Genomic DNA, 15,960 nt, shown 5'->3' on the forward strand with positions numbered 1-15,960 from the left:
CAGTGTGTAACCGCCTTAGCTAACCTAATGAGTTCAAATCTGTGTGGCCAGGTGAACTGCATCCCAGAGTATTGAAGGAACTTGCGGACATACGTGCAGAACAAGAAATCTTGGAGAATGAGTGAGGTGCCAGGGAACAAGCAAATATTGTCCCTCTCTTCAAAAAAGACAAGAGAGAGAGAAAGAGCTTGACCTCAATATCAGGAAAAATATTAGAATGGATTATACAGGGGTCCATCTGCAAAAGTCTCAAAGACAATGTAGCAATTAGTAGGAGACGGCATGGGTTTGCCAAGTACAAATCCTGCCAAACTAATCTTATATATATTTTTTGATTGGGTCACTAGTTTAGTTGCTGGTGGGAATGCTGTGGATGTCATTTATCTGGATTTCAGGAAATCAGTTGATAAGGCTCCTGATGATACTTTGATTAACAAACTGACTAAATATGAAATAGGTGGAAATACCATCTGATGGAACCATGATTGATTAGAAAAACATGCTGTAAAAGTTGTCATTAGTGACTGTCTTTCAAATTGGAAGGTCTCAAGTGGAGTACCACAGGGTTCTGTCTTGAGTATGATACTCTTCAATATTTTTATGAATGATTTAGATAATGGGGTGGAGGGAATACTTATTAAATCTGAAGATGATACAAAACTGGGAGGGATAGCTAAGACATTGGAAGATACAGAAATAAATCAAAAGGACCTTGAACCCGTTGGAACTCTGACACTAATTTCTTTTTAAAAATTAACTTCTGACCTTTGGCTTCCGTAGCCATCTAGCGGGCCACTGTGGAGAGAGAATGTTGGATTAGTTAGGACTTTAGTTTGAACCAAACAGTAGGGCTTTTAGGGAAGAAACACATTTGATCTTTTATTGTCTGCAATCAATTTTCTAATTAATCAACCAGTTTCTAGCTGTCTGTCTGCTCCGCAGAGTTCCATGAACTGTCAGTGTTAGCACATTTTGTTACCCAAGTAGGTAAAGTAAATGATATAGTAAACCTGTTGTAATGGGAAAGTGTAATGTGATGATATTTTACTGATCTCCACTGTGAACCAGCATTCTGTGACATCGCAATGACTCCCAAGGCACCCCTCTCACAGTCTATGGATCATGCCCCTGTACAGTGTCACCAAGGATTTTGGAGCACAGTTTCTGAATTATGCATTAAATCTTCTACCCTTGCTGACTCTACTGAACTCTCAATACTGCTGATGTTAAGGTGTCACCTCAGAGAATTCCCTAGAATACTTGTTTTGTCAAATCAGGAAAACACTAAATTAGGGAGTTAATTTATAGAGGTTCTTACAAGAAATGCCTCCTTCATTCTCTTTAATGTAAGTGTTGCTCATATGGGACATTGAATTGGAGAACCTCTCACCTGTATACCTAGGTATGCCCATGAGATCACCTGGTGAACTGGAGCATGTGACTGGACTGTGAAAAAGAGAACATTTTTGAGTGCTCCCTGTGTGATCTTTCAGAGGATTAAATTCTTTCTAGGGACACCAATGAACATACACTAGGATAGGAACAACCTGATTTTATTGGCAGGGGTGGACTTAAATAGTGAACTCATTAATGTTTGGGGCATATGCTATCAAGGAAGGATATAACAACTCAGTAAGACAAAGTTTGTAAAAACGAGATAGATAATGTAACAATAATAAATTATCTTGACATTCACTTTCTTTATGGTCCTTCAAGGGTCATTGTTCCCAATTTACTAAGAGAACCACATCATCAGATTTTTTCCCTTCAATTATCATTTTTTCTTCTTTCTGCACTACTGCAAATAGAACAACTTTCCTTGTATTATCACCCTGCCCTCCAACACAGTTTTATCTGGCTAACTCTCAACTGTCTTATCCACCCCTTTGATTCTTTGTGTGAAGGGAATTCACGACTTCAGTCAAGAATCAATGTTGACAGAAAACATCTTGCTGTGTAGTGTTTTCAAGACATTTTCAGCACTTCCAAAATGCACTTTCATTAAAAAAAAAACATAATAAGAGGCGTACTATACATTGTGAGCATTTCACACATGATGCTAAAAGTACCCTTGTGTCTTTTTTGTACATGTATGAACATGGATAAGACAGGAAAAGATAGGAAAAGAAGCTGAAGAAAGCCAATTTTCAGTGGAAATATACATTCTGCCCCATCCTTCCACAATCAGGTGACTGTTCCCTGGACATTTGGGACAGGTTCTGTTATCCCTGACCCCTGGCTATGCTATGAGTTGCAGTCCAAAACAACTGGAGAGAATCAGACTGTGGAAGGCTCTTTTAGTAAATCAATTATTCTAACAGTACTCAAACAGTGAGTGTTACCAGGGTGGTAGCCAATTTGTGTTACTGATAAATAACAGTGAAGTATTAGCATGCTTGACAGAGTGGCATGTAAAAAAAATAAAATAATGACTAGCTGGAATCCTGAACAGAAGCAGTCTTTTCAAGGTGGAGGATACATAGCAATGTTTTATTATAGGTCCTGCTTATTACATCTGAGTTCCAGATCTAAGTCTTGCAAATGAATGGACAAGTGTTTCCTTCCAAGAAAAGCAGGACTGCTGCTGATCTGTTTTCATATGCAGAAGCTGCAGCAGAATGTGTATGTTCTCTTTAAGTTACCATATATACTTGTGTACAAACTGTGAAAAAATGACAAAAAATCGACACCCCAAAACCTTGAGTCAACTTATACACAGGTCAGTGCTGGAATAGGGACCCAAGATGATGGCAGTGACAAGAGGAAGAGGCAAGAAACATCTCTTGGCTTGGCAGAGCATGGAAGCAGTGCTCCTCATTACCCCTCCTTTGCCCATGCCAAAAAAAAAAGAAAACAAAGAAAGGCAGCCTTCCATCCATCCTCACCTTTTTTGGCCTGAGTGGCAACATGGTGGAGTCCAAAGAATGTGGCATGCCTGCCATTTTGGACACTTAAGGTAGAGCAGTGGCAACTATTTTTAATAGAAGCTAATAGTATAAGGCTCTCTGCAGGGAGATTGTGGCAGCCATTTTTAATAGGGACTTACTATTTAAGCCTTGTGAAGCTTAGATCTCCAAGAAAGGAATATACAGCAAGCCCCTATTTAAAAATGTCCACTACAGTCTCTCTGCACTGAGGCTTATAAGCCCCTATTAAAAATGCCCCCACTGCTCTGTTGCACCTCAAGCACCCGAAATGGTGGCCTCTTCCACATTGCTTTGGGCTCCCCCACATTGCTGCTGAATGACCTTCGGGCTAAAAAAGAAGGCAAAAAAGGAGGGGTGGACTGTTTTTCTTTCTGTAGTTTAGGCAAAGGAGGGGTAATGGGATGAGAGTGCTGCTTCCATGCCTTCCATGCCTCTGCCTTTTGTATTTATGCTTCTCACCTCTGTCTCTTGTGTTCATGCTGGATCCATAATAAAGGCAGGTGGCTTTCCTTGCTCTTCTCCCCTCCTTTTCTTCAGCCTGTATTCTCATTCTTTCTCCTCATTTATATTCTTTCCCCTGTTAATATCAGCAATGCCATTTACACCCCCCGCCCAATTGTAATCTCTAAGATAAACAGATCCCCTTCTTCTCTTAACTCTTCCTAAGTATGTTCCCTCTATGCATTTTTAAAAGGCCAGGAAAATATTTGTTTGTTATATGCCCCTAAGTTTTACCCCTAACTTATCCAAGAGTCATAGCAAAATCCATATTTTGTCCCCCAAACCTGCCTTTCACATGTACATGGGGTTGACTTATAAACAAGTATATATGGTACATATTTAGACATAGCTATGATTTTCATGTGCTTGCGTGAGCTGAGGCTGTATACATATCAGTGCAGGCAACGACTGAATAGTTCCTTAAGTATGGAATTGAACTGAAAATATTGATAAAACACACTTCATTATGCTATGTGAAATATGTGAATATTTGAGATAAATATTTAAACTATTAAAACTCCAGTATTTTATGTAATTAAAATGAATTTGATTGTTTAACATTTTATCTGCCAGGATTTTTTTGCCTACATTTTCTAGCAATTCTTGCTATATTTAGGCAGAAGTTCCTAACAAATGTATTGCCTATGTGCATTCTTAATTTTATCCACACAGTGTCACTGTTTGGAGCAAAAATGTAACAGTCTGCCTCATTCTTCAGATTAAATGTGTGTTTTATGGGTAAACTCCCAATAGTAAAGATTTTAAGTTTCCCTTATCCTTTTTTTCCACTAAATAAATTACACTTGAGCCATACAGCTATAGTTAATTAATGTAAAATTTAATTGCTATAAAAAGCCCTCCACGCTAAAATATTGCACTAAAATTCAGTTTAGAAAATATATCATCCACTCACATACATCTGGTCCCCAGAAATATACTGCCATCTCTACTAAAAGAAATTACATCAAATTACTCTTGTGGATCAGGATATTGGTCCAGCTACAAGTCTTTCAGTGACTTGTGAAAAGTCTCTATAATGAACTTAGCTAAATTTTACAATGCAGTTACAGAAGAAAGGTAAAAAGAAAGTCTTTCCTGATCCCCACAGACAATGAATTTATGCCCTGAATATTGAAGTCTGATTACCAATCTGAGATGGAATAGCTATGAGAGTTATTACTGATCATATCAATGCCAAGACCTTTTTAAAGGGATGCTGTAATCCAATCCTATGTTATGGCACTTTAAAAAAAAAAGTAGTTATGTATCTTTCTCTTTCTTTTCATTTATTATGAACAATAAAATGAACATATCATAACATATGTCTATACTGGGCAATTTTCACATCATCTGCACTCAGAAATATACCACATGGCTTCTTCTCATTAGTAGTCCATTTCTGAGCAGGAAAAGGTATGATGGAAATGTTAAATCCTTAGTAACAGATATGAGTGGTTCATTGACAGTTGTGGCTTGGGTGGTCTGTGAATACGGTGATACACCTGGGCAGACACTCAGAAAACTTTTTAGAAAGCTCTGGAATGGCAGGAACACAGATATCTAATACATGTGTAATATTAGATGAGAGTATAGAGCCAGCCCCTTCACCTCAGTTCTGTTCACTGACTATTTCAAAGAACATGTGCAAAGCCCAGGTCATTAACTTCTAGACAAGCTGCTACCACAAAGACAGAGGGAAAGATTCATTGCTGAATAGAACACCTATTCAAAGAACAAGAGGAAAACAACCTCCTAATACAGTCAATTCATTCTGCTTTACTGGGTTAAATGGAAAGGGGAGCACCTATGAAAGCAGCTTGGGGTAAATCCTCTTCTATATGGAGAACCTCTTTGTTCCAAGACTGTCCAGTTTAGATTGATATGTCAACTACAATCCCGGAGAATAGAGAGCTTTAGAATCATATGTTATAATTACATTGATCTTGACTGCTGCAATGTACTCTATGACTTCTTTTCAAAAGAGCTCAAAAACCTCCATTCTTTCAGAATGCAACAACTACATTGTTAACTAATCAGTGGTGCTGCTTATCTATCCCTGAGACCTGTTTGGTTGGGGTCAGAGAGAGGGCCTTGTTTTGGCTAAGCTCCGAAACACCCTTTTGTTGGCTCACCTTTCTCACTTACTTTTTGCAAGTCCTTTGACTAAGACGTTTTTGCTCATTTTTGCTTTTACATGCTCAGAGTTTCCTAGTTTTGCTGATACTACTTTATTTTGGTTGCTTTCAGCTACTGTTGTCATGGGTCTTGTTTCATAATGGTATTTTGTAGTATCTACTGTTGCAAGCAACTGTATTTTATTGTACTTGTTTTTTTATTTGTTGGAGTTGTTAGCCAGTTTGTAACTATTTTAAGGAAAGGTGGTGCATTTATTTTTTTTATAATTAAATAAGTAACATTGTGACCTATATATAATTTTAATACAAACTGGAATCTTTAGTGCTTGCCTTTTCTTGGAGTAAGCATTCTAAATCCCTGAGGCTTATGTCTTTGGGTCCAACCACAGCTGCCTTTGCCAATCTATCTATCAATGTATGTGGGTTGCAGGACAGGGGAGTAGGCTCAGCCACATCCTTCTAAAAAAGTGATCCCACTTGTGCAGTGAGACCTCTTGAAGATCTCTCTGTTTTAGCATAATATATTGAACCATAAAATGGTCAAAATCCAATAGCATAGCTATGTGGATTAAGGAATAGGAACCACCAATCACCAATTGGTGGCTGCTTTCAGAGAAATAGGCAGAGGTGACAGAATTTGATAGGACGATTGGTAATGACCTGGTTGATATATGGTCCAGAAATACTGTAAGCAGGAAAATGAAACAAATGAGATGACTGGTGCTTAAATAGTGAAGACTGTGACAGATTAAAATATCTAATTTTCTCCTCACTTTGAGGAACACTATCAGTGCCATAAATGAAGAGAACAGACACTTTCAAGAAAAGAACCTGAATTCTTTGGTGACTATTCTGTTACTAGAGATGGAAAGAACATTTGAAAATATTGGAATAAAGGCCAAAAAACCCCACATGTTTTTGAGTGTCAAGAAACTGTGATGAGAAGAATTGTGGACTGATGAGAATCTTCACAGTTAGGGACTTATTCTGCACAAAATTTGCATGTGGTTATTTTGCACAGAAAACAGTATTTTCTGTCCAGAAATATTAATCTCTGTGCAGAAAATGTTGCTTTATGCATATATAAAAATCTGAAATAATTTGTTTCGTGTCAAATTCGCACATGGTTGATTTGCCTGGAAAACAGCATTTCTGTTCAGAAAACAGCATTTTCCATACTGCATTGAAATATTATTTTCAATATTGAAAATGCTATTTCCTGTGCAAAAAATGCTGTTTTCTATACAAAACAACCACATGCAAATTTTGCATAGAATAAGTAGCAAATTGTGAACAACCTTTGAAAAATGATTGGTTTTCAAAGGCTTTCTTTTAGTGGGAAGAAAAATGAGGAGCTTAGGCCTGGTATAGACTGGTGCTTTATGCCGGCCTGTGCCGATTTTAGCACTCTGTAGGGCTGGGCGTCCGTATGCACCCAGCCCTACTTTTGGTGCCCGTGTGCCATCTTGCCATGCCCCTGTCCACATGGGGTGTAGACCATGATGCACAGGTGTCTGAGTGCCCAAATGGCACTCGCCGGAAGTGTCGTTGTCATGGTGCACAAGCGCCATTATGACACCCTGAAAAAGAAGAGAGGCTCCTTTATAGGGAGTGTGTCAGTGCTGCACTGTGCGTCTGGCGTGGCACCAACAAGGGGCAAAAGTGGGTGGCATGGAGCTCCCCATCTGTATCCCCCCCTTAGTGAAGAATTACATCCCTATGTTAGTCAGTAAAGATATGAAATGATATGTTCTGATGGCCAGTAAAGCTATACATTTAGTTAAAGGCTAAATTAGTGACCATCACTTAGATTATTGCTCAACAAAAACAAAACAGAAGAACTAATCTTCACACATAACTGTCATGCAAAATCTATGTAGAAATTTAACTCGGTGAGAAGGGAGAGGTGAGCAAAAATCATGCTGACTGTATCTCTCCTGACCAACTGGTACAGCAATGACACTTGCTGGAAGCATGATGCATACACATTGTCACAGGTCTTTGTTTGTTGACTGCACACACGTGTTCTTTTGTGCAAAATTGCTGCTTTATATATAAAACCAAGCAATTTTGCACAACAAAAACCTTGCACAGAAAAGAGCAGTTTTACACAACAAAATCATGTGACCATTTTTTGTGTAAGATGTGCCTGACTGGGTTTCTTTCTTGTAAAGAAATGCATTTTTTTGTCCAATAAACAAATAATGGTGAATATTCTTTCCCGCCATAATTTCAATATGGGTTGGTTGCTCCTTCACAGGACTTCCCTGTAGAGAAGGGGATTTCTTTAATTTACTCCCAGTGGTTTAGCAAGGAGGACACCAGTTGGAGTAAAGGATAAGGAGCATTCACAGGAAAGATGTTCTGATCTTTACCTCCTTCATATTGTTTATAAAAACAATTTTGAAAAGAAGACTAGCACAGTTGTGACATACTGGCATTGGGAGTATTGGTAAGGGAAGCTTAATATGTTTTTCTTCTTAATAACTCTAGGTATAGTATACTACCACCAGGGGGACAGCCTCAATATGCAAATATAGCAGGATAGCTACATCAAATTTCATGGCCAAGTGGCAAAGCGAACCAAGAGAAAACCAGAGAGGTATTGCAATGTCATCATTCCACAACTGCAGCATAGCAATAAAGTTAAACGGAAGCCACTCAAACCACACCATGGAGAACCAAGAGGACGGAAAAGACTAATATAAAAAAGGTTATGTAGGCATAGATGTGGATTCAAGCGAGAATACTTGTGAGATATGATAGGGAGCAGGGTATTGCTACAGTGAAATTATGGCTTCTTGTTTGGATTCCACCAGCCACAATTTATGGGAAAGAAGGTAGGATCAAGCTACCTTCACCACCAGAGTTCAATAAAATGAACATTGGTACCAATACTATTGAACCATCACTACAGTGCATTGCATTGGTAGTATGAAAAGTAGCTGTATCCTCTTGCTGTTTTCTTGAGTAGGGGAAAAGTGCTTTCTGAGTGGACAATGGGCTTTAGTGACACTTGAGTCCCCAAAGGCACTCTTAGAAAAGAACTGGGCAGCTGTAGGCCAATACTTTGGGAGTGCTGATGTGGAGTTGGGGGTGTTTTTCTGTGGGGTATGTGTCTGTCAGATGGTTTATGTGTATATTTTGTTATACTGTGTTTTACTTTTTAATGTGCAGTTTGTATTATTTGTCAGAGGACTTATGTTTGTAGGTGTGGAGTTTTTTGTCTGTATGTTTACCTGTGTATCAGTACTGCTTTCTTAAATGGTTATTTTGTTGTGGTTTTTTGGGGGGCAAATATGTGATTTTGCATTTGCAGCTCATGCCTACTTCTGCCTCTTCTGTGCAGTGGGTACTGGAACAGAAAAGCTGTGAGTTCAAATAAATGGCTCAGTTTTGAAACTTCATACTCTACATTTTATTGCACTTATGTTCTTGGACAAGTTACTTTTCTTTTAACCTCATACACTTTCCCTCAGAGAAACATGTATTATATGACTGGCCACTCGTATCATTGCAGCCATTTTATGCATGGGCAAGCTTCTCTCACTGCAACTATCCGGTAAGAGTGCCTGTTGAGGATTCCCAAATTACAAATGTGCCCAAGAGCGCCAAAAGATTGGGAACCTCTGGAACTAATGACCAACAGATAATACCTGTTAATAAACTAGTTTCTCTCCACTAAGGAATGATTCGTGGTGTGGGAATCCTTTCACTGGGATTATGGCGTTCCACTGCATATTCCCCAAAGCATAGATGAATGGGTGGATGTGCAATATTTATAGGCCAACCAAAGATTTTGAGACTGGTCCATAAGAAAAAGTTTAAATCAGTATTAATAAGAGTTATTGATTTAAACTTTTTCTTATGGGCCAGTCTCAAAACCTTTGGTTGGCCTATAAACATTCCAAATCCATCCATCCATCCCTCCATCCATCCATCCTTGCTTTAGGGATGAGGGACATTCTTGTTGTGCTTAATAGATATTTTGTTATCAAGGTGGCAGGAGTGCATAAAAGTTCTCTGTTAAAAAATATTAACTGCTAAAATCTGCCTTGAAAGACTTAATAAACTGTAAGTCTCCAAGGAAGTCACAAGGGACTAGTCAGTAAACAATTCACATATATTTAAAATGTGTAATCAAGTTTTCAGAAATGCTGTCTATTCTCAGAGGCTCTTACTACAGTGAAATAATTGATCACTGTATGAGTTATGTAGGCTCAGTTGAGGAAGTTAAGGTTAATTATCTTGCCAGAAAGCCCCAGCCAAAAAATAATTTTGATAATTAGTGCACAATATCTGAATAGATTTTGGAGTTCTATGTGCTTTAAAATTATATTTTTAATATGAGTCAGGCATATAAAAATGCTGAGGATGTCCAATGTGTAACTCATGGTACAATCTTTACAGACACTAAATCTGACTGCTTTAAGTTAGAGGCACTGAGGCAGTGACAGGCAGATTTGTTCAACTGGATAATGAGCTGAACATCTTCAGTTTTTATGGATGTCCTAGCTAAAGGGTATCCCCCAATACTTTATATATTATTCATCTGTGTCTTAAGACTAGGATAATAATTTGCATACTAGCCATGCATTTTTAATTATTCATACTCCCCCCTTGCTACAATCTTGGGGTTCCTTAACAAAGTTTCCCTCTATGAGTGAGGTTAAAAAAATGTAAGAACTGGAGCTTTTGCCAGCAGTGATGGTGGACCCCCTGTCTCATGACACGAACTCCATAGCATCCAACATTTCACAGGTGAAAACTGGGACATGTGTGACTGAGGAGCATCATGTGGCCAAGGTGACAAAGCTAGAAGGGGCTGTAGGAGTTTGCTCTTCACCTGAGTCTACAGAGAACGAATAGGAATTGGAAAATTCAATATTAATATTTTATTGACTGTATTTTGTATTACTGTATTATTTTATTGTTGTAATCCTGCCTCGATCCTTGGGAGAGGCAGGAAATATAAATAAACTCTATTATTATTATTATTATTATTATTATTATTATTATTATTATTATTATTATTATCATTTCACCCCTCTTCCCTGCTGGGTTAATTAAGTGTAAACTACTTTTTCATTTTGGAGTTAGTCCCCAAGAACTGAAGGAAGCTGAGGACAAAGTGAGAAAGTGGGAACAGGAGAGAGACACAGTGACATTTTAATAGCACCTGAAAAACAATGGGATGACAGAGGATTAATCAGGACTATCCCTGCCAAATGGAACAGTGGGAGAGTATGTAAATCTATCTTGATTTTACCACTGCTTTTCTCATAGCTGCACCAAGTTGAACAGGTTCTCAACTAGCGATGAGTCCCCTGAATCAACTCAGAGCAGCTCAGAGGGTGTAGCAAAGGGGGGGGGGGGAAGGAGAGCATTGCCTCTCCAAATGAGAATTCTTCCTCCCCTAAATGAAGTTTTTTGTTTGTTCCCCACATTTCTTGCATTGCAGAAAGTGAGAGACCAAAAAAGGTCCACATCTAGAACATTTGTACTTGCTGTGTTTGCATTCACTACTAGTGACAGCCCTACTGCAAAACTCTTAATGGTGTTCAGGATGTTTCTTGAGGTATGTGTGCTGGGCAGGTGCAAATTCACCACTCCTCTCACAGATGTTTTGAGCTGCACAGGAGCTTTGCTGGTGGTGAACCCATCCAGAGGTCTAGCACTGGCTGAGCTCCTGTACAACTCAGAGCAGCGGCAGGAGGAGTGGATCTACTGCCACTCTGAGCATCAGATCCACCAGTCACCAACATAGAGATATAGCTATTGTGGGATATAAAATGAAGCAGAGTCCCCATGTAAGAATTCTGCCCCCCATGAAATTTTCCTTCAGTCCCCAAACTTTTATCATTGCAGAGAGTGAGATACTGGAAATCATTTGTACCTTGAAGTTTTATATGTGCTGTATTTACCACTGTCCTTTCGTCGCCTACTCCTTTTCTTTGGATGTCTAAACTGTATTTCTAAATGCCAAACTCAGGTTAAATTGTTGCAATTCTAGAAGTCTGGAGATTGAAATGAAATTTCACTTGCGGGAGCAGAAATCTTATTTGGGGGAGCAATGTCTGTGTTTTGCCCCACCTCCCCCAGTAAACCTTCAAAAAGCTTACAGAAGCAGCAGTAAAACCAAGTGGATTTGCTACCCCTGTGGTGGAAGATCCACTGGTTACCCTGGCTCTGTTACTGTTATAGTCCCAAAGCTTCATAAAGTCCCAAAGCTTCCTGGTTTTCCTACAAAAGGTTTTGCAAATATTTATAAATTCAGGAATTAAAAAAAAAATCACTGTTGTTGACTATATTTGTTTGTTTCAAGTGTTATTTTTTAAATTCATCACTGCTGATTTAAAGTGTGAACTCTTGTTAGCCACTCTGCTTTTTAACAGAATATGATATGATATGATATAATGTAATACATAATGATATAAAATATTTTAAGTTCCTAAATAAAACAGGGGAGGACAAAGAAATATTCATAGTGGCTGGAAGAGATTTATGAGCCTCCTTTCACCATGGTCCAAAACACACTACAGAAATAATTCAGTTTGAGATTGCTTTAACTGCCCTGTCTCAATGTTAGGGAATTCTGGGAACTGTAGTTTTGTGAAACATTTAACCTTCACTGTCAGACAGCTCTGGTGCCACAATAGACTACAATTCCCAGGATTCCCTAGCACTGAGCCAGAGCAGTTAAAGCTGTATCAATTATTGGATTATTTCTGTAGTGTGTTTTGGACCTATGTTGACTTGTTGCTGTGTGCCTTCAAGATGTTTCTGACTTGGGGTGACCCTAAGATGAATCTATCATAGGGTTTTCTTGACAAGATTTGTCCAGAGCAAGTTTGCCTTTGCCTTCTTCTGAGGCTGAGAGAATGTGATTTGCCCAAGGTCTACCCATGGTTTTCCATATCTGAGTGGGGATTTTCACCTTGGTCTTCAGAGTTGTAATCCAAGCTCAAAGTACTACACCATGCTGGTTTTCACCATGTCAATATGTCCACGAAATCAACAGAGCCCTCTCTTTTTATAACTAAGACAAACCACAACCCCCACCCCCAGAAAAAAACACACAATACCACTTCCCATGGTACCACTCCCACAAAATGTTTAGTAAACATTTACCTCTCTTGCATAGGTGGAAGCTGTATCCAGCTGTTAAACCTAGGATCATATCGGCTGACAAAGTTTGTACTGTGCTTTCCTGAAAGAAGATTAGTTCTGCATTTAGCTTTTTGGTTTTTTTTTTAAAAATCACAATTTTATTGTATAGTCCTTTCACTTCTTGATAATCTAGGGAAATTTTCCCTTTAGAGTAAAACATTTTTTTAAAAAAACCCTAATAACAGTTTTTGACAAGTACACATGGCAAGAGTAAAAACAAAAAAAGTGTTTTGTATCTATAATAAGGCTTTCTACAGTCTCTTTTAAGCACAAAAATCCATTTAAATGAACATGAATTAAATTATTATGACATAGTAGGAAATAATTGTGAGAGAACTAATCTCTCACGTATGTGTTAATTTGTAGAATCATGGTTATAACTTACATTCCTTTCTATTGCTTCCATTTATATTGGGAACAGGTTGATGGGAAAATTTAGTGGAAATAGAATTAAGTAGAAATTAACTTTTTCCAGTGTGTAGATTTGCATACATTAGGGATGTCTTTATGTTGCACTTTCTCATCTACTACAATGTATAGAGGAAATACTACATATTTTCCAGACAAAATTATAGTATTAGAAGAACTTCCTCCATGCTGTTTTTGGTAGACTATTTCTTTTCAAATGCCATCTAAAACATACTTTATTGTTGTTGTCCCCATCCAAGAATTTTAGCTTTAAAAAAGAAAACATGGACTGTAGAAGTCTCATTTATCCTGACCACTAAACTGGCAATGCATGCATTCAAGTCTGTAGTGTACATTTTATATAGAGAGAATGACAGCAACAATAGAAAACTGGAACAAGGAAGTGCAGGGCAATTTTTGTTTAGCACCTGAGCCTTCAAGCTTTAAAAAGTCCTCTTATTTGTGGTATTTGTAATTAAAAACTGAGTCACAGCTACACAAAAGCCTAATGATGTATCTCACAGTGAAATGAATAATAAGTGGATCATCTACTTGGTAAATATAAATAAATAAATAATAAAACTTATTTCTACCCCACTTTTTGTAAAGACAATCAAAGGCGCGTTCTGGACGGGCCCTATGGGGCGCTATCATTACGCGTGAGGGGCAACGCTTCCTGATGCGCCTTGCCCCTCATGCGTAACGACTACGTCAAAATGGTGGCGCTGCATACAGATGGGCACCGCCATTTTGACGTTGCGGACGTACAGCATCCGTACGTCACGCATCGGAAGTGGTGCCGCGAATGCGCGTCTCGCACCTCGCGGTGCCTCTTCCGGGGCGCAGGAAGAAGCGCCATTTTGCCGCTTATTTGTTGCTGCACCTGGGAACCGCACGGTTTAGCTGCTGCGGTTCCCGGACACAGCAACCAGCAGCGGCGCGAGACCACCCATTTTGGGCGGTCTGTAACATGCCAAAGTGGCTTATAATGTTAAAAGAATATACCATATATACAAAATATCCCCACCTTTAAAAAGAATTATACAGTTTAAGGTTAAAATGACATGAACAATTAAAACAATAACGGTAGGCAGAGTCATCAGATATATATGGGGGTCGCTACATGGCCGAGTAATTTATTGTGAGAAGGAAGAGATCCGTCTTAACAACTTTCTTGAAGCTATCTAGATTGGTGATTTGACGGATCTCATCCAGCAGACCATTCCACTGGCTGGGAGCGGTTGCAGAAAAAGCCCTCTGGGAGGTTGCAGTCAATCTGGTCTTTATAGGCTGCAGTAAGTTCCTCCCAGAGGACCTGAGAGAATGGGGCAGATTGTATTCAAGTAGGCGATCCTTTAAATAAGTTGGGCCCAAGCCTTGTAGGGCTTTACAGGTAATAACCAACACCTTGTACTGTTTTCTGTATTTCTGTGTCTGGATGCTTAAGAGCCTCCCTTCTTTATTGAATCTCCACTAAGTAATATGACATAGGTTGGAATTATGTGGTCTTCCAGGTGTTGTTTGACTGAATCTTGCATCACCCCTAGCCAGCATAGCCAATGATGAGGAATTCTGGGAATTAATAGTCCAATAATAATGATTCCCATCCTTAAAATATAAGACCACTGTTTTCTTCTCCTCTCTCTGTTGTTTCTAACTCACTTTCCAACCAAACTTATGCCTTCAAGGCTTGGTCCAAGCTCATATTTTGCAATGGAATGATGTTTTACACTCCATGACTTTGACTGAATCCATCATTATTTCTAATTTGAGTAGGCTTTACAAAACTTCATGCAATTCATGAGACTGGTTAATTGGAACCATGAAATCACATTAATTTCAATAAGCCTGCTTCAATTAGGGCTAATATTGTGTGGGCCTTTCAGACAGTCTTGGACTATAACTCCCAGTATGCATCACCACTGTCTATGCAAGGTAGGGCTGATGAGAGCTGCAGTGCAACAACATATAGCTACAATTTAGCCATTGAGAGGTAAAAGTGATGTTTTTTCCAGCACATGAGGATGCTATTTCCACAGCTCATGAGTTGACAGGTACAGGTTAAAAGGAGCCCTGATGGTGCAGTGAGTAAATGCCGGTACTGTAGTCACAACGCTGTGAGTTCGAAAGGTTGATTCAGCCTTCCAATCTTCCAGTCTTTCATAGGTTGTTAAATGAGTCCCCACTTGTTGAGGGCAATTGGCTTAAAGATTGTAAACTGCTTAGAGAGAGCTGAGTTCACTATGCAGCAGTATAGAAATGTAAAAGCTATTACTAAATGCTATTGCTGCAGAACTTTGAGCTGCCGTTCATACAGCAGACAATTATAGACAGGTCATCAGAATTCTGTTTCAAATAAACCCAAGTCCTTTATGCAGAACAGATTTTGGGAATCATTCTGTTTCCAAATTCTAGGGTTGTTACAGTATTTAGATCCTCACATAATGCTTTAATATAATTTGTACAGTGGGCCCTTGGTATCCACTGGGGCTTGGTTCCAGGACCCCCCTCCTCCGGATTAAAAAAATCCATGGATGCTCAAATCCCATAAAATACAATGAGATACTAACATGGCTTACATAAATTGGGGGGGGGGGGAATCAAGCTTTGGTTTTTAGAAATTAAATATTTTTAAAATATTTTCAAGCTGTGGATGGTTGAATTCGTGGATAAAGAATTCATGGATATGGAGGGATGACTGTAATTAAACACTTTCACAGTAGTAGTTACCTAGATACTCTGACAATAAATCACATCCAATAGTGCCCTACATTAATAGCACAATTTCTTTTCTCTAAAAGACTGATGTTTCTTCAAAT

General features: G+C 38.8%; 2 protein-coding genes across 2 annotated transcripts in view; both read right to left on the reverse strand.

Annotated features, from left to right (window-relative positions):
* Nucleotides 1-15,960, reverse strand: part of LOC121928461 (opsin-5-like) — an 896,145-nt gene that overhangs the window by 503,242 nt on the left and 376,943 nt on the right. The gene's annotated exons all lie outside the window — the stretch shown is intronic.
* The window catches only part of KLHL14 (kelch like family member 14), a 102,843-nt gene that overhangs the window by 13,822 nt on the left and 73,061 nt on the right, over nucleotides 1-15,960 (reverse strand). The window contains 2 exon segments of the mRNA XM_042463221.1: nucleotides 3,564-3,573; nucleotides 12,695-12,773. Coding sequence (XP_042319155.1) covers nucleotides 3,564-3,573; nucleotides 12,695-12,773 — 89 coding nt within the window.

This window comes from Sceloporus undulatus, chromosome 4 (assembly GCF_019175285.1).
Source record: "Sceloporus undulatus isolate JIND9_A2432 ecotype Alabama chromosome 4, SceUnd_v1.1, whole genome shotgun sequence".
NCBI classification, from domain to species: Eukaryota; Metazoa; Chordata; class Lepidosauria; order Squamata; family Phrynosomatidae; genus Sceloporus; species Sceloporus undulatus.